The following is a 26,677-nucleotide window of genomic DNA, read 5'->3' on the forward strand; positions in this document are numbered from 1 at the left end:
ATTTCCACTCTGCTCAACCAGGGGTGATGGCAGGCTCAGGCTGCCTCATGGGGTTTTCTTGGTCATCACTGGGGGGAGAAGCTTCTCCCAGCTTGGGCCTTGCCAGGGAATATGACCTAATGGAAAACTATCTCCCCCCTGCCCCCATTCCCTCGCCTGTTCCGAATACCCCAGGACTTAGAGCTTCATCTTTCGGTTCCCTCCAGACTGAAACCAGCCCCTTCAGCCCCTACTCAGCACTGGCCCTCCTTTTCCTTTCATTTCTCTGGTATTATCTGCTATTATTGTCTTCCCAGCACCCGCCTACCCACCCTTTCAGGGAGGTGCCTCATGGAAGCCCGCCCCTCCGGCCTGGTTTCCTCAGGAAAAGCCTTGGGAGGAAATGGAGGGGGTTGGGAACTGTGGGGGCCAAACTAAGTCAAACCCTCTCACTGCACTGACCGCCATGGAGCTGAGGCGGCTGCTCCCACTGCTACTGCTCTGGACTCGGAAGACCCAGGAGTCTGAGCTGGACCCTAGTGGGCGGCATGTCTGCACGGCCAGCAGGTGGGTCTTGCGGGAGTCTGATGGGGGTTGGTGGCAGAACTGGTGTTGGCACGGAGGGGAAGGAGGAAATGAGGGAAGAGATCATGGGGCTGAAGGGAGGGGACCGCCTGGAGGGTGGTGGATAGTCAGGACAGATGTTGGGAAGATCAGGGAGGGAGAAGGAAAGGGTTAGGGTCAGTGAGGCTGGGACTCTTGGCTAGGCCTGCCAGCTGGGACTGAGGCAGCCTCCCAAATCTCAGCTAGAGACAGTGATCTACCTTTGAAACCAGGCTGCCCCCCCCCAACACCTCTCCACCCCACAGCCCTGCTGCTGAGCTCCAGTGCTGCCCAGGCTGGAGGCAGAAAGACCAAGAATGCACCATTCGTGAGTAGCCAATACCAACCCCCACCCGAAGAGAAGGGAGGACATAGCCCAGTGACCTTTCTACCCTCATCGGGCCCTATTTCCCCTCCCGAGGCCTGGAGCTAGAGTCCATCCTGTGACATACACCCCCAGCCCTAAGAGACCAGCTCCTGAGGGGCCAGGGCACCAGGAACCAGGAGGTCCTAGTGTCCCCTGGTCAAGCCTCAGTCCTTCTGACCTGGGTGGGGTGTTTTTCAGCTCTCTGTGAGGGGCCCGATGCCTGCCAGAAAGACGAAGTATGTGTGAAACCAGGCGTTTGTCGATGCAAACCTGGATTCTTTGGGGCCCAGTGCAACTCCCGTGAGTCCTGAGTCTTACTTGGGGGATGAAATTGCTGGGCAGAACTAGAAAAACAGGGAGGCAAAGCAGGTAGACCTGTCATCTTAGAACAGCAGGGCCAGAACCTCTCCAAGCCTCACTGAGGAAATTGAGGCCCACCAGCAGGAAGTGACACTCCTGGAAGATGCCCTGAGTCATCTGGTTTTTACCCATAGCCACAAAGCCCTATACACTTTCAGTTCTGGGCTTTTCGCCTTCCTTTTCAATGCAGAAAAGATGCTGGTGATTCCTGTTAATTGTAAAATGGGTGCATTACAAAATCAATCTCCCCCACATATGCCTATACATGTGTGGAGGGTGGAAGGAGGGCCCTGGCCATACTGTCGGCCCTCTCTGGCAGAAATGCAGGGCATGGGGGGCCCTGGTTAGTTAGCTCAGTTTGTTAGAGCATCTTCCCAAATCACCAGGGTGGCGGTTCCATCCCTCATCAGGGCACACACAGGAAGCAGCCAGTGAATGCACAACTGAATGAAACAACAAATGAATGCATCTCTCTCTCTCTCTCTCTCTACCTTCCTCTCTCTGTCTCCCTTCCTCTCTCTGTCTCTCTAAAATCAATCACAATAAAGGAGAAGAAGGAGATGGGAAAGGAGCTGGTGGTCAGGATAGCCAGAGGGCAGCCACTAGGAAGGAATCAAGGTTGAGAGGAGACACTAGAAGAAAATGTGGCTTCTCCTGCAGCCCTGATGGGATGCTGCCAGGCCCAGTTCATCTCCAGCCCAGTGGAGGAAACCAATGAGAGGGCGGAGGGGGCATGAATGAAGCCCCTCTCCCCCACTTCTGTGTGACTCTGGGCAAGCACCTTTCCCACTCAGGATCTCTAAGTGTGTTCTGGAATGTGGAGTAGGAGGCTGGTCACTGCTAAGGGGTTTTGTAGTTTAGGTTCTAGGGCAGGAAGTGAGCTTTGCCCCAGGAGAATATGATGCCAGATGTCACAACGCTCTGTTTTGTTCCTGGCTCTTAGAGGATGGGCTTGGCACCCCACTTCATTGTGGAAGGGGGCCCAGAGCCTCCATCTGTGATAGTCCTGAGCCTGCTGACACCCTACCGTCTCTGCCCTTCTTGCCTCCCTACCCTGCAGGCTGCCCAGGCCAGTACTGGGGCCCTGACTGCCGCGAGAGCTGCAACTGCCACCCTCATGGCCAGTGCGAGCCTGACACTGGCGTGTGCCACTGCCAAGCAGACCGCTGGGGCAGCCGCTGCGAGTCCGTGTGCGCTTGCAGCCCTCACGGGCATTGTGACCCAAAGACCGGCGAGTGTCGCTGCAAGCCAGGCTGGTGGTCATCCACGTGCAGCCACCCATGCCAATGCAACCCAGCTACGGCGCGCTGTGATCAAGCCACTGGCTCCTGCCGGTGTGATGCAGGCTGGTGGGGCCGCCGCTGCAGCTTCCGCTGCAATTGCCATGGCTCGCCGTGCGCGCAAGAGTCAGGCCGCTGCGCCTGCCGACGCGGCTGGTGGGGCCCCGAGTGCCGGCAGCTTTGCGAGTGCGTGCGCGGCAGCTGCAACGCAGCCTCCGGCCGGTGTGCCTGCCCTCCTGGCTTCCTAGGCAAACGCTGCGAGCAGCCCTGCCCCGCGGGCTTCTATGGGGCACAGTGCAGCCACAGGTGAGCGAAGAGGGCAAGGGCGTGGGGGAGAAAGAGATGGAGGGGGTGTGAAGGGCTGGAGATGGGGACTTGGGGGAGAAAGTTGCTCTGCACTCTCCATAACAATCTACAAGGGCCGGATGAAAACGAGGATAAAAGACTCTTTATGACCCAGGTCCAGCATCGCAAACCCCTTTCATCAGGTTACTGTTAACAACAGCGAAAATACTAGTATAGCAAGCCATACTTAGAAAAAGATAAAGAACGAATCAATTAACAAAATGATTGTATGGTCCTTTTGAGACTCAGTGACTTTAAAACTTTGACCAGCTCCACCCACAACCCATCCCACTTAAAAGACACACTCATATATATACATAGATAACCAAAGTAAAAGCTTAACCAGACAACACATTTATCTTTATATATAATATATGTGAATATATAATATGTATATATTGTGATATTTTCTATTCTCTCTTCTGCTGTTTGTGATCTACTAAACTGATTTAATTGAATTCCCTTCCTCCCCCACTAATGGGTTTAATCAAAGCATATGATCCCAGATAATTAAATATCTGAAACTTCAAGTAACTGTTCAGGATTGATGCGAAATTAAGAGAATATAAACCTGATTGGAAAAGTTGCTAAGAGAGTAGTAGATCCTAAGAGTTCGCATCACAAGGGAATATTTTTTTGGTCTCTATATGAGATAATGGATATTAACTAAACTTTTTGTGGTAATGATTTCACAGTACAGTATATGCAAGTCAAGTCATTATGTTGTACACCTTAAACTTATACATTGCTGTGTGTTAACTCTATCTCAATAAAACTGGGGGAAATTTTCAAAGGTAAGATAATGTTAATATTATAGTGGTGAAAATAGATATTAAAATGCTTTTCTTCTTATTCATTTTCATGTTATGAGATAGGAGATAAATTGCTGAGGCCCATCCCTGCCATACCTCAGGGATAGCATGAGTGGAAGGGTAGGGGACTCAAAGCTTGGGGAAGTCACTTGGATGCTCCAGCCTGGTTGGTAGGACCCAGGGAAGGATGACTTCTGGAATGGGGGGTTAGGAAGAGGGGTCTGGCCTGACCAGGCAGGCAGTGGTGCAGTGGATAGAGCAGGGGTCGGGAACCTATGGCTCGCGAGCCAAATGTGGCTCTTTTGATGGCTGCATCTGGCTCGCAGACAAATCTTTAATTAAAAAAAATAATAACATTAAAAATATAAAACATTCTCATGTATTAAAATCTATTCATTCCCTACCGCTCATGTTCATGATTGTGGGTGGCTGGAGCCAATCACAGCTGTCCTCCGGGACAACATCAAATTTTTATTGGATAATGCCTAACGTACACGGGTCATTGTATGGCTCTCATGGAATTACATTTTAAAATACGTGGCGCTCATGGCTCTCTCAGCCAAAAAGGTTCCCGACCCCTGGGATAGAGCGTCAGCTTGAGCCCAGGGGTGCCGGCTTGAGTGTGGGATCATAGACATGACTCCATGGTCTCTGGCTTGAGCCCAAAGATTGCTGGCTTGAGCCCAAGGTCACTGGCTTGAGCAAGGGGTCACTGGCTTGGCTGGAGCCCTGCAGTCAAGGCACACATGAGAAAGCAATTAATGAATAACTAAGGTGCTGCAACTATCATCTCTCTCCTTCCTGTCTACCTGTCCCTGTCTGTCTCTCTCAAAACAAAACAAACAAACAAAAAAACCCCACACACACAAAAAAACAGAGGGGGCTGGAAGCCTAGTAGAGTCTGTAGAGATCATTTGTCCAGCTTTTTTTTTTTTATGAGAAGCATCAATCATTAGTTTTTTTGTTGCAACACCTTAGTTGTTCATTGATTGTTTTCTCATATGTGCCTTGTCCGTGGGCCTTCAGCAGACCGAGTAACCCTTTGCTCAAGCTAGCGACCTTGGGTCCAAACTGGTGAGCTTTGCTCAAACCAGATGAGCCCGTGCTCAAGCTGGCGACCTCGGGGTCTCGAACCTGGGTCTTCCACACCCCAGTCTGACACTCTATAGATTGTGCCACCTCCTGGTCAGGCTTGTCCAGCTTCTTTGTAGTACAGCATGGAGAAACTGAGGCTCAAACCTGTCTGAATGACTTAGCTAGGACCTGGATGCTCCCCAATGGATGCATGCCATCCATTTGCCCTGCGAACTTCTCATGATCCTCTCTTCTCAGCTGTGGCCACTGCAAGCAGAATGAGCCGTGCTCAGCAGACACAGGCACCTGTGAGTCCTGTGAGCCAGGCTGGAATGGGACCCAGTGCCACCAGCCCTGCCCACCTGGCACCTTTGGCGAGAACTGTGGACAACAGTGCCCCCACTGCCTGCTTGGGGAGGCCTGTCAGCCAGACACTGGCCACTGTCAGAGCTGTGACCCTGGTTGGCTGGGGCCCAGGTGAGGGGCTGGCTTGCTCAGGGTGGGGTGCACCTTTCTTCAGAATCCTCACTCCAACTGCTCCCTTTGGACTAGGTACCCCCACCCCCAAACATGGCTACACAGCCCACTGAGGCCTGCCACCTGGCAAAGACTGGAGGGAGAGAGATGGATGCTGATGAGGCCCTGAGGAGGGGTCTCTCCAGCTCCCTGCCACTCAGGCTTCCCGCCCTCATCTTCTTCCAAGGATCATTAGCCTGTCACCTAATGGGTTTGGCCCCAGCTTCAAGGCCCTGTTTATACCTGAGCTTCACTGCTGAGGACCCACAGTTGGGCTTGAGTTCCCAAGCATGAGGGAAGATGGGTAGGGTCCCCTGTGAGGGCTGGGCCTGCTTGTCCCCCATTCCAAGTCTATCTCACCTCAGGTGTGAAGACCCCTGCCCCAGGGGGACCTTTGGGGAGGGCTGTCGCTCGAGCTGCCCCACCTGTATTCAGGGGACTTGTGATGCTGTGACTGGGGAATGCATATGCAACGCTGGCTACTGGGGACCCAGGTGAGGACTGGGGCCTTGGCAGAAAGGCAGGAGCCTAGGTCAGGCCTCTGTGCAACCTGTTTCCTTAACTTCCCTTCCTGGGCTTCTCTACCTCCCATATACCCACCCAACGTCCTCATAACTGAGAAGTTATTCTTTCTGTTGTGGGGTCTGCATCTTTCAAAGGCAGGTCAGAGTAATGCTTAATGTGAAAGACCTGGCTCCCTACCCAGATGGGGAGATTATTTAGGGGTTGGGCTCCAAACACCACCTTGTTTCCCTAAGTAGTAAAACATAATCTATGTCAGTGTCTCCTGTATCAGGTTTCCCACCTATGAGACAGAATCTAGTATAACATGGAAGAGACCTCATTTTATAGAGGAGAGGAGTTAGGGGTAGGGCTGGACCTGTCTCAGACTTCTAGACCCTGAGGGTGTATCTGCATGTCATTGGCATCTTGCTTAGTTCATCTCAGTGCTGAGTGGGTAAGGGATGAGGATCAGGAGATGTGAACTCTGCCCAAGGGTTACACCCTGGGGCTGGGAGCCAATGGACAGCTTGTGGGTGGTCTCCCTGGAAGACGGGCTTAGGGGCTGAGAGGTTCTCCCAAATGCTTCCAGCAACACTGGGAATATGGCTCGGGGGCAAGAAGAGTCTTCCCAGGCATCATCCTGGGAAATCTGAATGGTAGGTAGGGGTGGGGAGCAGTACCCAGAAGTCTACCTTCTATCCCCTGCCCCCCTCCATCCCTTCTCACCCAACCTTCAGCCTGTCTCTCCTTGTCACCCCACAGCTGCAATACTTCATGCCCATCTGGCTTCCATGGAAACAACTGCTCTGTTCCCTGTGAATGCCCAGAGGGACCCTGCCACCCTGTCTCTGGGGCCTGCCAGCTGGGTAAGGTGGAAAGGAGGGTACAGGGTACAGTACCAGGGTAAGGCTGGCCTTTTACATGGGCTCCACAAGCTCATCGTTTGCCAGGGAGGCTGAGCCCACTTCAGAGACATTTCCTATGCCTGAAATCTGTATCCGTACCTTGGGGTCCACTAAGATGTGACAGCGCCCCTGTTCTCTGAGAAACCAGAGTAGCACCCAGGAAATGAGCAGGTAAGCCTGGACAGGGCATGTGCATCAGGCATGAGAACTAGGGGGAAGGGCTTGTGGAACAGACCACGGACCATCAGAAGGGGACAGACCAGCAGGGTCTCCAGGCTGAGCAGTCTACACCTCTCCGAAGAGGGACCCACAGGTGGAAGACTCTGGGGAGGAGGCAGCTCAGCTGGAGATGAGACCTGTATTGGAGGCCCTGAGTATTTGACCGTTGCTCATTCCCCCAGGGCCTCACAGTCAGGATGCTGCCCTCATTGCTGGCATCCTTGTGCCTCTGCTGCTGCTCCTCCTGGGCATTGCCTGCTGTGCCTGCTGCTGCTGGGCCACCCGGTTGGACCCCAAGGACAGGTGAATACTGGCTTTCCTTTTCGGGGTGGGGAAGGGCTGGCCTTGTCACACACTGAGGTCAGAATTGGTGGGGTGGTTGGCAGTGGCTGTGGCCTAGAGATGTCTGGTCAACGCTTGTGGGAGTCTCAGGAGCTGGGGCACCAGGCTGGGGAAACTCAAACCCACAGTAGGAGGCTGAGGGTATGCTAACAGGGACCAGAGGGGGAGTGTGAGGAGGCAAAGCAGTGGGCAGCTCTGGGTCAAGAGCAGAAGAGAACAGCCTCACACCCCACAGAAAGGAGAGTGACATAAGAGTTTGAGCAGTGGTTTAGCGGAGAATGTGGCTTTCCCAGAAAAGAAGAGGAACAATTTGGTCTTGTGGCCCACTAGAGACCGTTGCTTCCAAAGAACTTTGTTCCTTTACAAAATCTCTTCACATTTCTCCACTTCTTGGAGACTTGCCGCAGCATGGAGGTCTGCAGCAGGGACTGTGGAGGCAGGAGCATTAGCAGAGGACAGAGGACACTGAGAAGGTGACTTGGCTGGTCACTGGCACACACAAAGCCTGGGCCCTGTTTTCTGGACTCTTTCTCTGGTGCTCTCTTATAGTTCGTGCACCAATCCTTGAGTGTACTGCCTTACGTGCTGGGGGGCATTCACAGTGAGGAGACCCAGTAGCCTGGCCCCTGGGCATAGAGCCTGGGGTGGGGAAAAGCCCCTAACATGAGGGTAGGCCATGTGCAAAGGCTCTCAGAGGAACGGTAAAGAATGAAGCAATCACTTCCAGTGTGCAGGTGGAGCCAAGGGCAGGCTTCCTGGAGGTGGTGCCACTTCCATAAAGCCAGGTTAATGTAGACTCAGCTAGGATGATGATAGCACATAGCTGCATTTTGGGAAACCCCATCTGGTGCCTAGTATTGTGTGGGGTTCTGAAAAAAGTCTCTGATCGATTATAGTTGTCCCCATTATACAGATGGGGTAACGGAGGCCCAGAAAGTGGTAAAATTTAAGCAGAGTTGCTGCCCTAGGTCTTTTTTTTTTTTTCATTTTTCTGAAGCTGGAAATGGGGAGGCAGTCAGACAGACTCCCGCATGCGCCCGACCGAGATCCACCCGGCACGCCCACCAGGGGGCGATGCTCTGCCCCTCTGGGGCGTCGCTCTGCTGCATCCAGAGCCATTCTAGCGCCTGAGGCAAAGGCCATAGAGCCATCTTTAGTACCCGGGCCATCTTTGCTCCAATGGAGCCTCGGTTGCGGGAGAGGAAGAAGAGGGGGAGGGGTGGAGAAGCAGATGGGCGCTTCTCCTGTGTGCCTTGGCCGAGAATCGAACCCGGGACTCCTACACGCCAGGCCGACGCTCTACCGCTGAGCCAACCGGCCAGGGCTGCCCTAGGTCTATTTAACTTTAGAGCCATGCTGCCCTCTGTGTCAGGCCCAAATCTTAGGCTCAATAATTTGGACTTGACTCTGTGGCCATAGGGAGCCACTGAAATGGACACAGCCACTCTGTCACCCTTCCTACCTCACACTAACATCAGCACTAGGATGGTCCTGGGCCTTTTCTCCTGCTACTACCCTGCCCAGCCAGGCATCTCATATACTGATCACCCTCCTACACCCTCAGGCCAGTGGGAGATGGAGCTGCTGTGTCCAGGGTGAAGCTCCAGGTCTGGGGGGCACTGACCAGCCTGGGATCTGCACTGTCCTGCAGTTCCCTCAGCAGCCACAAGCTTCCCTGGGTGACAGGTAGGTGGGTACTGAGGGTCGGGGGCTGGACGGGGACAAGGCTTCCCATCAGGCTCTGAGCCTGACCTGGAGCCCCCTGCAGTCTCCCACCACGACCCGGAGATCCCCTTCAACCACAGCTTCATTGAACCACCCTCTGCTGCCTGGGCCTCAGACGATTCCTTCTCTTCTGATTCTGAGTCGGAAGAGGACGATGAGGGCCCTGCCTACTGCGTGCCACCTCAGGAAGGTAACCCTCTAACAGCCCATTGGAGCTACATCAAATCCTGCTTGGGTGTCTAGGAATCCGTCTGATCCCTTTGTCCTACGGATATCATCATTCCCTGTGTTGTACTACTTCTTTCAAGTGTACAAACTTCTGTTGTGGTATATAAAACAGAAACAAGACAGATTTCCATCCTGACCAAGCTTTTAGTCTGGTGGGCAGTGGTCAGACACTTATAGGACAGAGTGATATGTGCTTTGATGGGGGACATACAAGGAGGGGCTATAATCCAGCCGTGTCAGGGGAGATTGGGGTCAGGAAAGAAAGACATGTTGGTGTTAGAGATATTGGAGTTGAGTCTAACAGAATCAGGAGTTAACAAAGGGAAAGTTAGGGAGAGGTGGGAATGATGTTTCGGGAAGAGGAAACAGCGTATGCAAAGTTCCAGAGGTGAGAGGGACATGACTGTGTAGCACTGAAGAGTTTTACCTTGGTTAGAATGAGGCATTCGATCAAAGCAGGGAGGAAGGTGAGAACAGTCTAGAAGTAGTAGTGTCTACAGAATAGGCCCTGCCCCAACCTCTGCCTCTTTGCATCCTCACCCTCTAATCTGCCTGTTTTTGAGGCCTTGCAGAAGATGCTGACCTGATTAGGCAGGATGTGGTGGGGTGGACAGCCCAGCTTTGGCCAAGCTTTTCTGTCTCCTCTGCCAGGGATCATCCCTGTGGCCCAAGTGGAGTCTCCAGAGACCAGCCTGGTTGGAGGTCCCTTCCCGCCCCCCGAGGATGCCTCCACACCGTTTGCCATCCCACGCACTTCCAGTTTAGCACGAGCCAAGCGGCCCTCGGTCTCCTTTGCTGAAGGCACCAAGTTTGCACCGCAGAGTCGCCAAAGCTCAGGGGAGCTCTCCAGCCCACTCCGAAAGCCCAAGCGGCTCTCCCGGGGGGCCCAGCCAGGTCCTGAAAGCCAGGGGGCTGAGGAGTCTGCAGGCCCTGAGCAAGCAGAAATGGACAAGTCCCCTCCTGAGGCAACCAGCCCCAGGGATTCAGCCACTAGCCACCGCCGGCTCCCATTTGGTGTCCGGACAGTGGCTGAGCGTGTGGAAGCCATTGAAAGCGGTGTCCAAGAGAGGTCAGGCTCTGTTACCACGATCTACATGCTGGCAGGGACACCCCAGGAATCTGAGGGCCCAGTCTGGTCTGTCCTCCGCCGTTTTGGTAGCTTCAAGAAAGGCCAGGTAGAGCCCAAGGTCAAGAGTAGCATCCCTAAGCCTCCACGTCGGGCATTGAGTCGGAACAAGGGCAGCTCCAGGCTGGCCTCTGGCTCCACCAGTCAGAGCCCTGGCTCAGCCCCAAATGAAGAGTTCCCTGAGGCCTTGGAGTCTGCAGGAACCAGGCCAGAGGAAGGGGCCAGGGGGATGAGGGATGGCATCAAGAGCTCAGGGAGGGTCCAGGGGCCAGCCCCCGAGGGTGGCCCCCCAGAACAGGATCCCCAGAAGCTAGCCAACAAGGAAGGGCAGGAGGAGCCCCAGTATGAGAATGTTGCACCCATCTCTGGGCCACCAGAGCCCTGAGGACCGTGAATTTGGGGAGTGGGAAGACTACGGGTAGTGGGTAGGCATCTGAACTGCCCTGCATCACATTGTGTTTTGTGCTAGAAAAAGGCCCCAGGGCCAGGAAAGACCTACCAGAAACTCTGCCGTTCCATGGGGAAACGTCCGGGGTAGAAGCCAGTTGGCTCTGGGCCCTGGTAGTGATCCAGGGAGTCTGGAAGGCCTGGGCAGAGACCCCACAAAATGGGGTCAGGAAGGGGAACGAGATGGCTGCAGGGACTTTTTCTCTGTTGTCCTGGACTCTGTTTGCCCCCAAAAGCTATTTCTTCCTTCATTTGCAAAATATTTTTCTGAAATGGGAAACAACCTAAATGTTTGATGATAAAAGATTGGTTAAAGAAATATTTTTTAATGATAGGTTTCTAAACAACTACGAAAAATTATGTTGCTCAAGAATATTCAATATGGGAGAATGTTCATGCTATACTGTTAAGTATAAAACTAAGTTTTCTTTTTATAAATTTCTTTTTACCTCAGGCTACATGTTTAGAAATCTTCCATTTGTATTTAGTTTGTGATTGTTTTACAAACTTTTCTTTTAAAGGATGCAAGTGCATAAAGATGTGAGAGAAAGGCATCAATGGCTTTTTTCTCTAGATATTTTCTTTTTAAACTTTTATATAATTTGAAAATTTTCTACAGTGAACATTCTTTTTACTTTTCTCACTAGATTGAATTTTTTTAAAGCAATATGCTTTGTTAAAAATAAATAGGACTGCCCTGGCTAGTTGGCTCACCGGTAGAGTGTCGGCCTAGCGTGCGGAGGACCCGGGTTCGATTCCGGCCAGGGCACACAGGAGAAGCGCCCATTTGCTTCTCCACCCCTCCGCCGCGCCTTCCTCTCTGTCTCTCTCTTCCCCTTCCGCAGCCAAGGCTCCCTTGGAGCAGAGATGGCCCGGGCGCTGGGGATGGCTCTGTGGCCTCTGCCTCAGGCGCTAGAGTGGCTCTGGTCGCAACATGGCGACACCCAGGATGGGCAGAGCATCGCCCCCTGGTGGGCAGAGCATCGCCCCATGGTGGGCGTGCCGGGTGGATCCCGGTCGGGCGCATGCGGGAGTCTGTCTGACTGTCTCTCCCTGTTTCCAGCTTCAGAAAAATGCAAAAAAAAAAAAATAAATTAAAAAATAAATAAATAAATAAATAAATAGGACTAACATTATAGACATGTTTGAAGTAAAAATGAGATTTCCCTTCTCCCGAGAGGAGTCTGGGGACCTGGGAGGGGTCAGATTTACTTTTCCCTGAATGCCTTTTGGTCTTGTTCTGAATCCTTTCCTCACATACTTGTATTACCTAGTTAGGAAATAAAAAGTGGCTTCCCCTCCTATCCCAGTGCTCAGAGAATCTTCTGAACAGTTTGGATGCTTCCTTTCAGATGTTTTCCTGTGCTCATGAAAACAAAAGAGCATACTGTTCTGCAACTTGCTCTTTTACTTAGCAGTATATCCTGGATATCTTTTGGTGTCAGTAAATATAAAGCTACCTCTTTTTATTAAAAAAAAAAATGGCTACAGGGGCTTCCAATCATGTGGGAATAATACTGGTTATTTAAACCATCGCCTACCTATGGGGATTTGGGTTGTTTCTAATTGTTTTGATACAATAAATAGTGCAGTGTACAACTCTGTCCCTATTTCTTTTTATGCTTGTGCAAATTTTTCTGTAGAAGAGATTCCTGAAAGTGGAATTGCTGGGGTATGGAGTAAAAACATTAAACTTTTGTGTACTTACTCCAAATTTCCCTGCAAAAAGTTGTATGGTTTTCTATTCTCACAAATTATAGTGGCATCTGCTCCCTCAAACCCAATCTGATAAGTTTAAAATAGTATCTCATTATGTTAGGGCAATACAAATAAAGTAATAACAGGTCAGAGCTCCCCCCGCCAATAGATAAAGAGTTTTTTATCGAGAACTATAGTTTTAGGAAACATTAACTTCTTAATAAGTTAAAATCTTTAATCAGATAAAAGATTTTGGTGTGTTTTTTTTTCAGATAAAAGTTTAATTTTTGCCTTTTAGTTCAGTTGGTTAGAGTGTTGTCCCCATCTGACAAAATTGTGGGTTTGATCCTCTGCCAGGACAGTTACAAGAATCAACTAATGAATGCATGGATGGGTGGAAGAGCAAATTAAAAAAAAATTTATTAAATTGATTTGAGAGAGAGAAAGGAAGTGGGAGAGAGAAAGAGACAGACCCATCATCTGTTTGTGCATGTGCCCTGAGGATCGAACTAGCAATCTCTGCACATTGGGATGACACTAACAAATTGAGCTATCCAACCAGAGCTGGAACAGCAAATTGATTTCTCTTTCTCTCAAATCAGACTTTTTAAAAAGTTTTTAAAAATTGTATCTTTAAAATCTGAATTTCTATGATTATTCTAAGATTGAGCTTCTTGTATCTTTTTTTTTTTAAAAGATTTATTTATAGAGTTTTTAAAGAGGAGAGAGAGAAGGGGCAGGGGAAGGAGTGGGAAACATCAACTCTGTAGTAGTTGCTTCTCTTTTTTATTTATTTTTATTTTTATGTTTTTTTACAGAGAGTGAGTCAGAGAGAGGGATAGACAGGGACAGACAGACAGAAATGGAGAGAGATGAGAAGCATCAATCATTAGTTTTTCATTGCACATTTTAACACCTTAGTTGTTCATTGATTGCTTTCTCACATACCGCGGGCCTTCAGCAGACCGAACAACCCCTTGCTGGAGCCAGCGACCTTGGTTGGGTCCAAGCTGGTGAGCCTTGCTCAAACCAGATGAGCCTGCACTCAAGCTGGCAAGCTCAGGGTCTTGAACCTGGGTCCTTTCGCATCCCAGTCCGATGCTCTATCCACTGCGCCACCGCCTGGTCAGGCAATAGTTGCTTCTCTTATGTGCCTTGACTGGGCAAGCCTGGGGTTTGGAACTGGTGACCTCAGCATTCCAGGTTGGTACTTTATCCACTGCGCCACCACAGGTCAGGCTCTTTTCGTATCTTTAATAGTTATTTGTATTTCTCCTATAGATCATCTTGTTATTTTCTTTTCAATTTATTTTTATTTGAGATGTTCATCTTTTTTTCATTGATTTATATATTTCAAGAATATTAAAGATAATAATGCAATCAGTGAACAAAGATAATCTCAAGTATGGGGCGGGTTTAGGAAAGGTTTCCTGGAGGAGCTGTCCAAAAAGGACTGAGGGCTGAGGTAACACAACAGCATGTACTATTTATAGAACCACAAGCAATTCCATATGGTTGGAGTATCTAGAACCAGGCAGGTCAACCAGCCACAAGGGGAAGAAAAGAGGCTGGTGGGGAAGAAGAAGCCTCTGTGGGTCAGATTGGGGAGCTTGAACTTTATCCTGCAGAACAAATGGTAGAGTTTCTGAGCGATTTCGGCAGAGGTCAGATTTACCAAGGTTGATTTACATTTTCCATAGCTCACAGGGATGGGGTGGGATCGAGAAATGGATTTCAAGGTCTGAGATTGGAGGCTGGCTGAACAGCAGTTGGAGTCCTAGGAACACTGGCAAATGAGATACTGCTGAATCGATGGGGTGGCAGTAGGGTGGAGAGGGAAAATAACAGCTGGTGTTAAAAGTGTGGTTCATGGTAGGTAATGGTGCTACTAGCTAAGAATGGAAGGAACAGTTTTGGAGGGAGAAAGTAAATTATTTTAGAGATGTGTGTCAAACAGTTTAGAAATGTGTATGGAGCAGCTGCCTGGAGACGGCCCTCGAAGGTGGCTCTAGGAGGATGGAGGGGAGGACTGAAGTTTGTTAAGTGGCGGTCGCAATCTTGTGAAAGGGTGGAATTCTGCATGGTGGGTAATGGAATAGATGACCAGCACGGATCACCCAAGCCGACGGCTGGAGGTAACGAGGTTGCCAGCGGCCAATTCACGGCGGCAGGGGGCGCTCTCGGACTGGGGGACATGGTACAGGAGGCTGCTAGGGCTTCCACAGCCCTGGGATGTTAAGCCAGCGCCAAGAGTGTGCCAGGAGAACCAAGCTGAATCTGGGAAAGACAGGCTCCTCTGAGGTCAGGCTGGTGCCTCTGATCGGGAGACGAAGCCAGGGCAACTGAACCTCCGGAGCCTGGGCTCCAAACGCTATTCCCTGGCAGTTCCTCCGGGCATGTCCAGCTCACTTATCAGACTGGACGCTGAAGCCCTCCCGATTCCACGCATTATCCCTGAGACCTGAATTGTCTGAAGCTTGGAGATGCCCACCGCGTCACCCTGTAGAGGGCTCTTACCTGAGGGAGACGTCCAGGAATGGGGTGAAGCAGGACAGTGGGAAAGAGACAGTCAACTTGGGCACGGTTCCCGAGGGGATCATGAGGAGTGAGTCTGAGTCTGAAGGCGGCACCATGTAAGGGCAGAGACAAGCCTCAGACTCCCACCTGGGGATCCCCGAGGGACACCTTCCAGGGACCAGGCAGATGGCACCCAGGAGTGGGGTCAGTGAATCGAAAGTAGGGAAGAGGTACACCACTCCTGGACAGGAGTTCAGAGATCCAGAATGGGCAGACAGCACCTGGATGGGGAACCCTGGGGGCAGGAGACAGAGGAACCAGAATGGCAGTGTTGCGTGGGGCAGAAGCACTGGAGGCAAGGCGTGATGCCCAGGGCAGAGGGGAATCTGGGGACTCTATAGCGGGCCGGAGGAGAGCGGAGTGCAGAAGCCGAGCTGCGTTCGCTAAGGGGACGGGAGTGCAGCCGAGGAAGTCTGGGGGACGACGGCAGGCCGATTCCGTGACCCAACCCGGGGCAAGGCTTCGGGGTGGGGCTCTGGAGAGGCGATAGGGCATTGCCTCCGGGGGTTTCCGGACCAGCTGTGACTCCCGTTTAAGGTGGCAGAGCAGAGGCTCTGCCCACTGCTGCCCCCGGCACCCCCAGCTCTCTTGTTTGTCTCCAAGTCCGGCCGGAACCGGCTTCTGCTCGCCGCGGGGAGGCGGGTGCCCGCTGATTGGCCAACGCCTGTTTCCAGCCTCACTCAGCCAATCAGCGTACAGCAGTGTTTTCATCTTGGGGTCCTAATAAAAGGGCTGGAATAAAAGGGGACAGAAAAGGCACCAGCCGGGCCCGATACACATCAGCAGGAGTCGGGTGAGCTGGATCTTGGGAGTCTGGTCCTGGGGTGAGGGTGCTGGGGGCAGAAGTCTCACGAGTCGGGGGCGTAGGGAGAAGATGTGTGAATGTGAGAGGAAAGAGACTGGATGGATGAGGAACCGCCAGAAGAAATGACGAGTTGAGGTGGAACAAGGAAAGGGAAGGACAGGGGTCCACTTCCATCGAAACGGGAAAATTGCCGGGGACATGGTCCAGGATGGGGGTCGCGCGGGCGGCTCGCGCCGCCGGTTTGAACCGGCTTCGCCTCTCCCATGCGGGGTTCGCGTGGCCGCAGCGCCTAGCGACCTAGACAGCGACCAATGGCGCGGCAGTTCCTGTGCCGTGAGGCCAATCAGCGATCCGTAGGCGGACCGTACGGGAGCTCGGTGCGCTGGTTTTGTGGTTGAAGGAACCAGCTGTGGGGAAGGGTCTCCAGCGTGGGCGGGAGAGCTCCTGTCTGGGTCCCTGCGAGTGGCCACCCTCAGGTATGCCTCTGCCCAGCTGTCCGGACCCCCAAGCTGTGTCAGTCCTGCTGGGAGCCAGAACTGATTCCACGTCCCTGAGCATGCGTTAGTCCTTTCCTGGTAGCGTACCTCAGTTTACCGCTGAGGGAGAAGTCTCCCTGCCTGGACGAAGCTGGTCTTCTGTCGCCGAGGGCAGCCACACAATCAGCCGCACTGGGTCGCCCAGGTCTTGGGCAAGGCTGGGGCTTCCTTGTCTGCGCGCACCTGCAGACTGGGCCGCGGAGCGGTGACAAGCTCTGTGCTGCTGCAGCGGCCGAGCTTGGCCGCACTGACTGGGAAGGGCCGGGCGCTGACGCCGAGGTCTGTGCGCAGGTGGCGGCGGAGCCGGAGCCGGGCCACCTCGCCGCGTCATGGCGCCCACCTTGGCCACTGCCCATCGGCGCCGCTGGTGGATGGCCTGTACGGCCGTACTGGAAAACCTCCTCTTCTCGGCAGTCCTCCTGGGCTGGGGCTCGCTGCTCATCATGCTCAAGTCGGAGGGCTTTTACTCCTACCTGTGTACTCTGCCAGGTGAGATGGGCGCGTCGGGCTCGGTCGGGGTGGTTGCTGAAGTGGGGACTTTGGATCCGGCGAGATGGCCGTGCAAATCCAGCCAGCGTATTACCTCGCTGGGCAGCGCCACCCAGTTAGCTAAAAGCTCATTTGATCATTGTCCCCATTTTATAAATGAAGAAACTAAGGCTCAGGCAGATCTTCTGCCTTGCTCAAGGCCACACAGCTGAGGACTGTAATAGACCCTGAACCCCTGAGTCCAAGGGGTTCTTTCCACTACCTGGGAACGTTGCTGGACACCTGTCCTCCCTGTACCTGGCATATCACTTGCCTTGCAGTAAGCATGTCACTCCTTGACTGTAGAAAAGGAACTCCTGACAAAGTGGCTGGGGTGTAACGAGAGAGGAAGTGGCCTGGCCTCCACCCCATCTAGAATCTAGATGTTTTTAGTCAGACCATTATGGAATCTCTTAAGAGCTTGTCGGATACAATTTCTTGTCTATTTTTGCTGTTTTATAATTTCCCACGGGCATTTCCTCCCTCAGGCTGTGAGAACATCTCTGTGGCTTTTCTACGTCCATGGGGTGGGGGTGGGGGCTGAGAGGCAAGGGGGTATTTATGGAAATGACACCAACTCTGTCCTTTCCCTTTGCCACACCATTGGTGTTTCTTGTTGCAGCCTGAGGATGCTGGTCTACAGGAAATCTAACCCTCATACTTCCTAACCCTGTTTGAAGGTCCTAACTGTTGCACGTCAGTAGGTTCAGTCCAACAGTGGCACTCAGGTGGCTCCCAAATTCTATCCTCTTACCCCCTTCCTAGGCAACCTTGATAGGAAACATTTCCCTCTGCTCTCTTGTTGACTCCAACGGTTCAACCTAGTAGTTGAACTCTAGTGTCTCTCCCCAGTGCCTTTGTCAGCCAGCCTCTGCCTGAGTGAGTCCCTTTAGAGAAAGATAGCCCAAGCCTGACCCCCTTATCACACCACCTGCATGCATGTCTTTTCTTCCTAGAGTTCTTACTTTGTGGGAAGAAAAGTATTGAACCAGCTCATGCTGCTTGTAACCCCCCTATATAGAGTCCTCCCTGCTTTTCTTCTCTGATCTTCTCAGGTTGTTTCCCGAGTGTTCCAGTCTCTAGGGAATCCTAGCCCAAGAGGTTAAGGGCAGGAGAAAGGGAGGGGATGGGAAGCACAAGGCTCTTGGGAGAGGGCAGAGAGTATATCATTTAGAACCTTTAGCCTTTAGCCACTCGGAAATATTTTTTGATAGCCTAAGGGTTCTTGGCAGATCTTTCCCCATGTCAGCAAGAAATCTTGGGAGATGAGAAAGTCACTCAGACCTTGTTCCTTAAACAAGCTTTCTATTCTGCCCGAGAGATGTTAGATTAATGACTCTCTGGAAGGAACAGGTTGGAGTATTTGGCTCCTCCCCTCCCTCCCTCTCTTCTCCCTTTTAGAGCTTGACCCTTCCTGCTTGCCTCCCTGGGCTCTCTCAGGCTGCACAGAAAGTTTCAAAACCAGAAAGAAACATCATTATGCCCAGGTAAAGTTTTTAGCATCTTGTCCTCACTGGAGGACTGTTGTATTCCTTTTTTTTGTTTGTTTGTTTTTTGACTCACTTGGTATTGGAAGTTCAGATTCCAGGGTTCTTCCCCAGTTTGTCCACTGATTTAATTTATTTTGTGGTGTTGGCAACATTGGGGTTGGTCAGTTCATTCCTGTCTCAACCTTGGCTACTTCCTTCATTTAAGTGGGAGGAGTCACAGAGATTGTGACAGCCCAGTGCTGAGTTGGTATTTGAGTATTTAAAGCTTGACTGGTCTCCCTGTAACACAAAGTGAAGGGTCAGGGTGTGAGTTGAACATCAACTTCTTATCCCATGCCTTTGCTCCTGCCTGTGATTTTGGTTTTTCTGACTGGCAAACCCACTGACTCAGCATCCTCATCAGGCAGGCCTGCTGATTCCACACAGCTTATCTCTCTGGCCTCCCTGTTCCTGGCTTCTTGGAGTCCAAGTAGCCTGTTGCTTCTCAGGGCCAGGAATCCCCGTGCCTCGCCTGACTGGGAGTGCCTGGAAGATTTAGGGTCAAGGTTTCTGCTGAGGCCTAATATTTTCTTTCTTTCTCTCTCTCTCTTTTTTTTAAAGATTTTATTTATTGCCTGACCTGTGGTGGCGCAGTGGGTAAAGCGTCGACCTGGAAATGCTGAGGTCTCTGGTTCAAAACCCTGGGCTTGCCTGGTCAAGGCACATATGGGAGTTGATGCTTCCTGCTCCTCCCCCCTTCTCTCTCTCTCTCTCTCTCTTCTCTCTCTCTCTCTCTCTCTCTCCCTCTCTCTCCTTTCTAAAATGAATAAATAAATAAATAATTTTTAAAAAAAGTTAAAAAAAAAAAAGATTTTATTTATTGATTTTACAGAGAGGGGGGTGGGGCAAGAAATATCAATTCATAGTTGCTTCACTGAGTTGTTCATTGCTTGCTTGTTGTATATGTGCCTTGGCCAGGCAAGCCCAGGGTTTCAAACCTGAAACCTCAGCATTCCAAGTCAGTGCTCTTTCCACTGCTTCACTACAGGTCAGGCAAGGCCTAATATTTTCAGATTTGGTGGATGGTTGAATTGTAGAGGAGTAGTTAAGCCATTTATTGAATTTATTGAATTAGACTTGTGAAAAGCTGACCAGCCTACAGCTGATTGAGATGCAAATTTGTCAGCTTTTTGTTGCTTTTAGTACTGATGCTTTGTTTTGTTCTCTAAAGAAACTTTGCCGAACCTGTTGAAAGGTTCTCAGAACTCTTTCTTGGGACTCCAGCCAGAATCTGGCCACAGACACAGTGCTGGGCTCCAGCTTGATGAGGTGGGAGAAGGAAAGAAAGAGCTCCTTTCTCTGTTGCCCCTGAGCTCTGTTTGCCCTGCCTATTGGACAGTCAGGATTGATGACAGGGGTCAGGGCTGGGCGTTTAGGCTTTGCCTCCCCAGTCTAGTCCTCATGGTGTGGACAGGAGACCAGCTGGGTTCCCAGTTCGGGAGGAATGGGGCTTTTCCAGCATGTGTCCTTTTGGCTTCTGGGTAGTCACTGTAACCACCCACACCTGACCTCCTCCTTTATTTTCTCTGTCATCCAGTGACCCACTTTGGCAGGGTTAGCTCAGAGGGCTGGTGCCATCTCCTCTTCCATTTAACCTATACATTAAGTAGACATTTTTGAGGTGCTGTCCTGGGGTGCTGAGCAATCCTTGCCTTTAGGACAGGGGTCCCCAAATTTTTTACACAGGGGGCCAGTTCACTGTCCCTCAGACCACTGGAGGGCCGGACTATAAAAAAACTATGAACAAATCCCTATGCACACTGCACATATCTTAAAGTAAAAAAACAAAACGGGAACAAATACAATATTTAAAATAAAGAACAAGTAAATTTAAATCAACAAACTGACCAGTATTTCAATGGGAACTATGCTCCTCTCACTGACCACCAATGAAAGAGGTGCCCCTTCCAGAAGTGCGGTGGGGGCCGGATAAATGGCCTCAGGGGGCCGCATGCGGCCCGCGGGCCGTAGTTTGGGGACCCCTGCTTTAGGATATTCGCAGTCTGCCAACATCAAACAAGTCACCCCACACAGACAGATATAATTTTAAGTGGTGGTCAGGGCTTCAATGGACAGCAGGGTGACAGTGGGAAGCTGATTCAACTTGGGTGGGAGAGCTTCTCTGATGTTTAGGCAGGTGTGGAAGGTGAGGTGGGGTGAGTCAGGAGAGAAGGGGGGCAAGGAGCCCCGAAGCAAACTGCATGTTGCAGAGCAGGAGAGAAAGGACTGAGAAGTGGGAAGGGGCTGAGCTTGCAGGTGGGAGAGGCTGCTAGGGAGACTGGATTTTATTCTCAAGGCAAGAAGAAGTGGTGGAGATGGAGAAGGGAAATCAGTTTCACCTCTTAGACTCTTAAGAATGGCTGAGGGCTTGCCACGTGCTGGGTGAGGTGGGGCCCTTGAAGGTGAGATTCATGGTCTCTGCCTCAGGCACAATCCAGCCCAGCCATGGACACCAAGGTCTGTGTTCCATATCACTGCAGTCACACTACCTGTGGTGTGGGAGGAGAGCCATCCCTCTCACTGAAACAAGGCAGGAAGCTGGTCCCCTGAATTCTGAGAGGGCAGAGGGGCTGGCGTCATGCAGGGAAGCAGGACCAGGCCTGGTCCCCAGCAGGCTAGGCCAACCTGCTGTACATGTGGAGAGGAGACTTTCCTGTGGCCTTGAGACTCTCACTTTAAAAAAACATTATTTTAAAAAATTTTAAATTAATTAATTAATTAATTAAAAAATTTTTAGAGAGGAAGGGAGGGGGAGTGTGAGAGAGGGAGAGACAGACAGACATACATCAATATGCTCCTGCAATGTACCCTGACTGGGGATTGAACTGGCAACCTCTATATTTCAGAATGCTACTCTAACCAGCCAAGCTATCTGGCTCAGGGATAAAATATATTTTTAAATTTTTATTGAATTTGCCTGACCAGGCGGTGGCGCAGTGGATAGAACGTTGGACTGGGATGTGGAGGACCCAGGTTTGAAACCCCAAGGTCGCCAACTTGAGTGTGGGCTCATCTGGTTTGAGCAAAGCTCACCAGCTTGGACCCAAGGTCACTGGCTCGAGCAAGGGGTCACTCGGTCTACTGAAGGCCCATGGTCAAGGCACATATGAGAAAGCAATCAATGAACAACTAAGGTGTCGCAACGAAAAACTAATGATTGATGCTTCTCATCTCCGTTCCTGTCTGTCTGTCCCTAACTATCCCTTCTCTGACTTTCTCTGTCTCTGTAAAAAAAAAAATTATTGAATTTATTGGGGTGACATAGGTTAATGAAATTATGTAGCCTCAGGTGTACAATTCTATAATAATCTGTATATTGTGTTATGTGTTCACTACTCCAAGCAAGTCTCCTTCATTACCCCTATTTCCTCTTTACCTTCTTCTACCTCCCCCCACCCCACCCCCCTTTCCCTCTGTAATCACCCTACTGTTGTCTGTCTGTGAGTCTGTTACTATTTTGTTAGTTCATTTTGTTCATTAGATTCCACATATGAATGAAATCATATGGTACTTGTCTTTCTCTGACTGGATTATTTCACTTAGCACGATATTCTCCAGGTCTATCCATGCTATGGCAAAGAGTAAGATTTCCTTCTTTTTTATGGTCCAGTTTTCCATTCAGTAAATGCACCACAACTTTTTATCCACTCATCTATTGATGGATACTTGGGCTGCTTCCAAATCTTGGCTTGGTAAATAATGCTGTAATGAACATAGAGGTATATATATATTTTCTTTCAAATTAGTGTTTTTGGGTTTATTCAGATTGCTGGGCATTGTTTCGTTTTTTTTTGTTGTTGTTGTTGTTGTTTTACAGAGACAGAGAGAGAGTCAGAGTGAGTGATAGGGACAGACAGACAGGAATGGAGAGATGAGAAGCATCAATCATTAGTTTTTGTTGCGCATTGTGACCTCTTAGTTGTTCATTGATTGCTTTCTCATGTGTGCCTTGACCATGGGCCTTCAGCAGACCGAGTAACCCCTTGCTTGAGCCAGTGACCTTAGGTCAAACTGGTGAATTTTTGCTCAAACCAGATGAACCCGCACTCAAGCTGGCAATCTCAGGGTCTCGAACCTGGGTCTTCCGCATCTGAGTCTGATGCTCTATCCATTGCGCTACCGCCTGGTCAGGCTTTTTTTTTTTTTTTTTTTTTTTTGAGAGGAAGGGAGATAATATGATAAATTCCTGCTTGCTCCCTGACTGGGATCCACCTGGCAACCCCAGTCTTGGGCTGATGCTTGAATCAGCGGATCTATCCTCAGTGGCTAGGGGCTGATGCTCCAACCAGTTGAGCCACTGGCTGTGAGAGGGGAAGAGAAAAAGGAGAGGAAAGGGAAGAGAAGCAGATGGTCTCATCTCATGTGTGCCGTGACTCAGGATTGAACCCTGGATGTCTGCATACCAGGCCGACCCTCCATCCACTGAGCCAGCCAGTCAAGGCCTCATTTTTCCTTTTTTTTTTTTTTAATGACAGAAAAAGGGAGAGAGACAGAGAGAGGGACAGATAGGGACAGACAGACAGGAAGGGAGAGAGATGAGAAACATCAATTTTTTGTTGCAACACCTTAGTTGTTCATTGATTGCTTTCTCATATGTGCCTTGACCAGAGGGCTACAGCAGACCGAGTGACCCCTTGCTCAAGTCAGTGAGTTTGGGTTCAAGCTGGTGAGCTATACTCAAACCAGATGAGCCCATGCTCAAGCTGGCAACCTCGGGGCCTCAAACCTGGATCCTCTGCATCCCAGTCCAATGCTCTATCCACTGAGCCACTGCCTGGTCAGGCTCATTTTTACTTTTTTTTTTTTCTCATTTTTACTTTTTGGAGGTAACTCCATAGTGCTTTCCACAGTGACTACACCAGTCTGCATTCCCTCCAACCGTGCGTGAGGGCTCCTTTTTCTCCCCATCCTTGCCAACACTTGTAGAGGATAACCATTAAGACAGGTGTGAGGCGATATCTTATTATGTTTTTTTTTTTGTTTTTTTTTTACAGAGACAGAGAGAGAGAGTTAGAGAGAGGGATAGACAGGGACAGACAGACAGGAATGGAGAGATGAGAAGCATCAATCATTAGTTTTTTGTTGCGCATTTGCAACACCTTAGTTGTTCATTGATTGCTTTCTCATACGTGCCTTGACCATGGGCCTTTAGCAGACCGAGTAACCCCTTGCTCAAGCCAGTGACCTTGGGCTCAAGCTGGTGAGCTTTTGCTCAAACCAGCTGAGCCCGCGCTCAAGCTGGCGACCTCGGGGTCTCGAATCTGGGTCTTCTGCATCCCAGTCCGCCGCTCTATCCACTGTGCCACCTCCTGGTCAGGCTCTTATTATGGTTTTAATTTACATTTCTCTGATAAAGAGTGGCATTGAGCATCTTTTTATATACCTATTGACAATTTGTATGTCCTCTTTGGAGAAGTGTCTTTTCAGGTCCTTTAAAATGTTTGTTTGTTTGTTTTTATTTCTTGATTTTAGAGAGAGAGGAAGCGGGGACGAGGAGGGGGGAAAGAGAAAGAGACATCAATTTGTTGTTCCACTTATTTATGCATTCATTGGTTGTTTTTTTGTGACAGAGACAGAGAGAGACAGATAGAGACAGACAGACAGGAATAGAGATGAGAAGCATCAATTCTTTGTTGCGACACCTTGGTTTATTGATTGCTTTCTCATATGAGCCTTGACGGGGATAGGGGTGGGGGTCTAAAGCAGACTGAGTGACCCCCTTGCTCAAGCCAGCGACCTTAGGTTCAAACTAGTGAGCTGTACTCAAACCAGATGAGCCCGTGCTCAAACCGGCAACCTTAGGGTTTTGAACCTGGGTTGTCTGTGTCCCAGTCTGACACTATCCACTGTGCCACCGCCTGGTCAGGCCATTGCTTGATTTCTACATGTGCCCTGACTAGGGATTGAATCCATGTCCTTGGTGTATCAGGACAATGCTCCAACCAGCTGAACTACCCAGCTATAGCCGTTTGCCCATTTTTATTTTTATTTCTAATTGTTGATTTTAGCAAGGGAGGAACAGGGTGGTGGGGAGACAGGAACATCGAGCTGTTTCAGTATGTGCTCTGACTGGGGATTGAACCAGCAACCTCTGTGCTTTGGACGATGCTCTAGTCAGTCTAACCAACCAAACTATCTGGCCAGGACCCCTTTAACCATTTTTAAATCAGATTGTTTTTTGGTTTGTTTTTTTTTACAGAGACAGTGAGTCAGAGAGAGAAATAGACAGGGACAGACAGACAGGAATGGAGAGAGATGAGAAGCATCAATCATTAGTTTTTCATTGCGCGTTGCAACACCTTAGTTGTTCATTGATTGCTTTCTCATATGTGCCTTGACTGCGGGCCTTCAGCAGACCGAGTAACCCCTTGTTGGACCCAGCGACCTTGGGTTCAAGCTGGTGGGCTTTTTTGCTCAAACCAGATGAGCCCACGCTTAAGCTGGAGACCTCGGGGTCTCAAACCTGGGTCCTCTGCATCCCAGTCCGACGCTCTATCCACTGCGCCTCCGCCTGGTCAGGCTGTTTTTTGGTCTTGAGTTGTATAAATTCTTTATGAGTTTTGGATATTAACGTCTAACCAGATGTGTCATTGGTAAATATGTTCTTCCATTCAGTGAGTTGTCTTTTCAATTTTTTTCTTTCTTTCTTTAAGATTTTATTGCCTGACCTGTGGTGGCGCAGTGGGTAAAATGTCGACCTGGAACTCTGAGGTCACTATTTCGAAACCCTGGGCTTGCCTCATTAAGGCACATATGGAAGTTGATGCTTCTGGCTCCTCCTACCTTCTCTCTCTCTCTCTTTCTTTCTCTCTCTCTCTTTCCCCTCTCTAAAATGAATAAATAAAATCTAAAAAAAAACCCCAGATTTTATTTATTGATTTTTACAGAGAGAGAGGAGGGTAGAGCAAGAGGTATTAAGTTGCTTAACATAGTTGCTTCACTTTAGTTATTCATTGCTTGCTTGTCATATGTGCCATAACTGGGCAAGCCCAGGGTTTCGAACCAGCGACCTTGGCATTTCCAAAACTTTAGTTTGATACAGTTTTTTGTTTTGTTTTGTTTTCATTGCCCAAGGAGATATAGCAGAAAATATATTGCTATGAGAATTGAGAGAGAGAGGAAGGGATAGTGGGAAGCATCAACTCATAGCTGCTTTCACTTTAGTTGTGCATTGATTAGTTCCCATATGTGCCCTGACCAGGGCCAAGTCTCAGTGTCCTCTGCTCAAGCCAGCAACCTTTGGCTCAAGCTGGCGAGCTTTGGAATTGTGTGGATAATTCCCTGCTCAGGCTAGAGACCCATGCTGATTAGCCTGCACTCAGAGCTGGTGATCTTGGGGTTTCAATCCTGAGACCTCAGTATTCTGAGTCTATGCTTATCCGCTGTGCCACCACTGGTCAGGCAGTACCATGCTATTGTGATTACTATGGCCTTGTAATATATATAGTTTGATGTCAGGTAGTGTGATACCTCCCACTTTGTTCTTTCTTAAGGTAGCTATTTCGGGTCTTTTGTGGGTCCATATAAATTTTGGAATATTTGTTCTAGTTCTGTGAAATACACCTTTGATACTGTGATAGGAATTGCATTGACTCTACAGATTACTTTGAGTAATATGGACATTTAATGATGTTAATTCTTACTATCCATGAACATAGTAGATGCTTCCATGTATTTGTAGCTTTTCTTAGTTTCTTTCTTCAGTGTCATAATTTTTTGAGAAGAGCTCTTCTACATCCTTGGTTAAATATATTTTTAGGGTTGATTTGTTTGTTTTAGTGAGATAGAGGGACAGACAGGGACAGACAGGAAGGGAGAGAGATGAGAAGCATCAACTCATAGTTGCAGCACCTTAGTTGCTTATTGATTGCTTTCTCATATGTCCCTTGACTGGAGAATCCAGCTGAACCAGTGACCCCTTGCTTAAGCCAGAAAACTTGGTCTCAAGCCAGCAACCTTGGGCTTCAAGCCAGCAACCATGGGGTCATGTCTATGATCCCGCGCTCGTTGGTGAGCCTGTGCTCAAGCCAGTGACCTTGGGGTTTTGAACCTGGGTCCTCAGTGTCCCAGGTCAATGCTCCATCCACTGCACCGCCGCCTGGTCAGGCCTAGGTTTTGAGGTTTTTTTAAAAGATTATTTCTTAAGTGAGAAGCAGGGGGGGGGGTAGAGAG

General features: G+C 49.9%; 3 protein-coding genes across 6 annotated transcripts in view; 2 read left to right on the forward strand and 1 right to left on the reverse strand.

Annotated features, from left to right (window-relative positions):
* SERPINF2 (serpin family F member 2) overlaps nt 1-26,677 on the reverse strand; it is a 222,795-nt gene that overhangs the window by 94,241 nt on the left and 101,877 nt on the right. The gene's annotated exons all lie outside the window — the stretch shown is intronic.
* On the forward strand, nt 111-11,523 carry SCARF1 (scavenger receptor class F member 1). Of its 2 annotated transcripts, none has more exons than XM_066263071.1 (11): nt 111-546; nt 849-910; nt 1,148-1,249; nt 2,370-2,895; nt 5,079-5,297; nt 5,702-5,830; nt 6,603-6,706; nt 7,147-7,267; nt 8,871-8,992; nt 9,075-9,221; nt 9,911-11,523. In XM_066263071.1, exons 1-11 carry the CDS (start codon nt 383-385, stop codon nt 10,768-10,770), a joined length of 2,556 nt encoding a protein of 851 aa, XP_066119168.1. In that variant the 5' UTR covers nt 111-382; the 3' UTR covers nt 10,771-11,523. The 2 variants fall into 2 exon arrangements, with proteins under 2 accessions (XP_066119168.1, XP_066119169.1); XM_066263072.1 differs by having other exon boundaries at nt 9,112-9,221; nt 9,911-10,152.
* Nucleotides 15,787-26,677, forward strand: part of SLC43A2 (solute carrier family 43 member 2) — a 60,417-nt gene continuing 49,526 nt past the window's right edge. For 2 of the 3 annotated variants that reach the window (XM_066263073.1, XM_066263075.1), the window contains exons 1-2: nt 15,787-15,900; nt 16,740-16,937. In XM_066263073.1, the coding sequence (XP_066119170.1) occupies nt 16,778-16,937 (160 nt within the window). In that variant the 5' untranslated portion in view covers nt 15,787-15,900; nt 16,740-16,777. Of the gene's footprint in view, nt 15,901-15,956; nt 16,389-16,739; nt 16,938-26,677 lie in introns of those variants that run through there. The other variant, XM_066263074.1, reaches the window with a different exon arrangement.

The sequence above is a fragment of the Saccopteryx bilineata genome, chromosome 2 (genome assembly GCF_036850765.1).
Source record: "Saccopteryx bilineata isolate mSacBil1 chromosome 2, mSacBil1_pri_phased_curated, whole genome shotgun sequence".
Lineage (NCBI taxonomy): Eukaryota > Metazoa > Chordata > Mammalia > Chiroptera > Emballonuridae > Saccopteryx > Saccopteryx bilineata.

What these genes read in the sequence shown, in the direction of transcription:
- SCARF1 (XM_066263071.1), top strand. Translation starts at nt 383, where the DNA reads ATGGAGGGGGTTGGGAACTGTGGGGGCCAAACTAAGTCAAACCCTCTC. An exon ending in GGGGCACAGTGCAGCCACAG is followed by an intron (nt 2,896 to 5,078) that starts GTGAGCGAAGAG and finishes CTCTCTTCTCAG; the next exon opens with CTGTGGCCACTGCAAGCAGA. An exon ending in GCTGGCTACTGGGGACCCAG is followed by an intron (nt 5,831 to 6,602) that starts GTGAGGACTGGG and finishes GTCACCCCACAG; the next exon opens with CTGCAATACTTCATGCCCAT.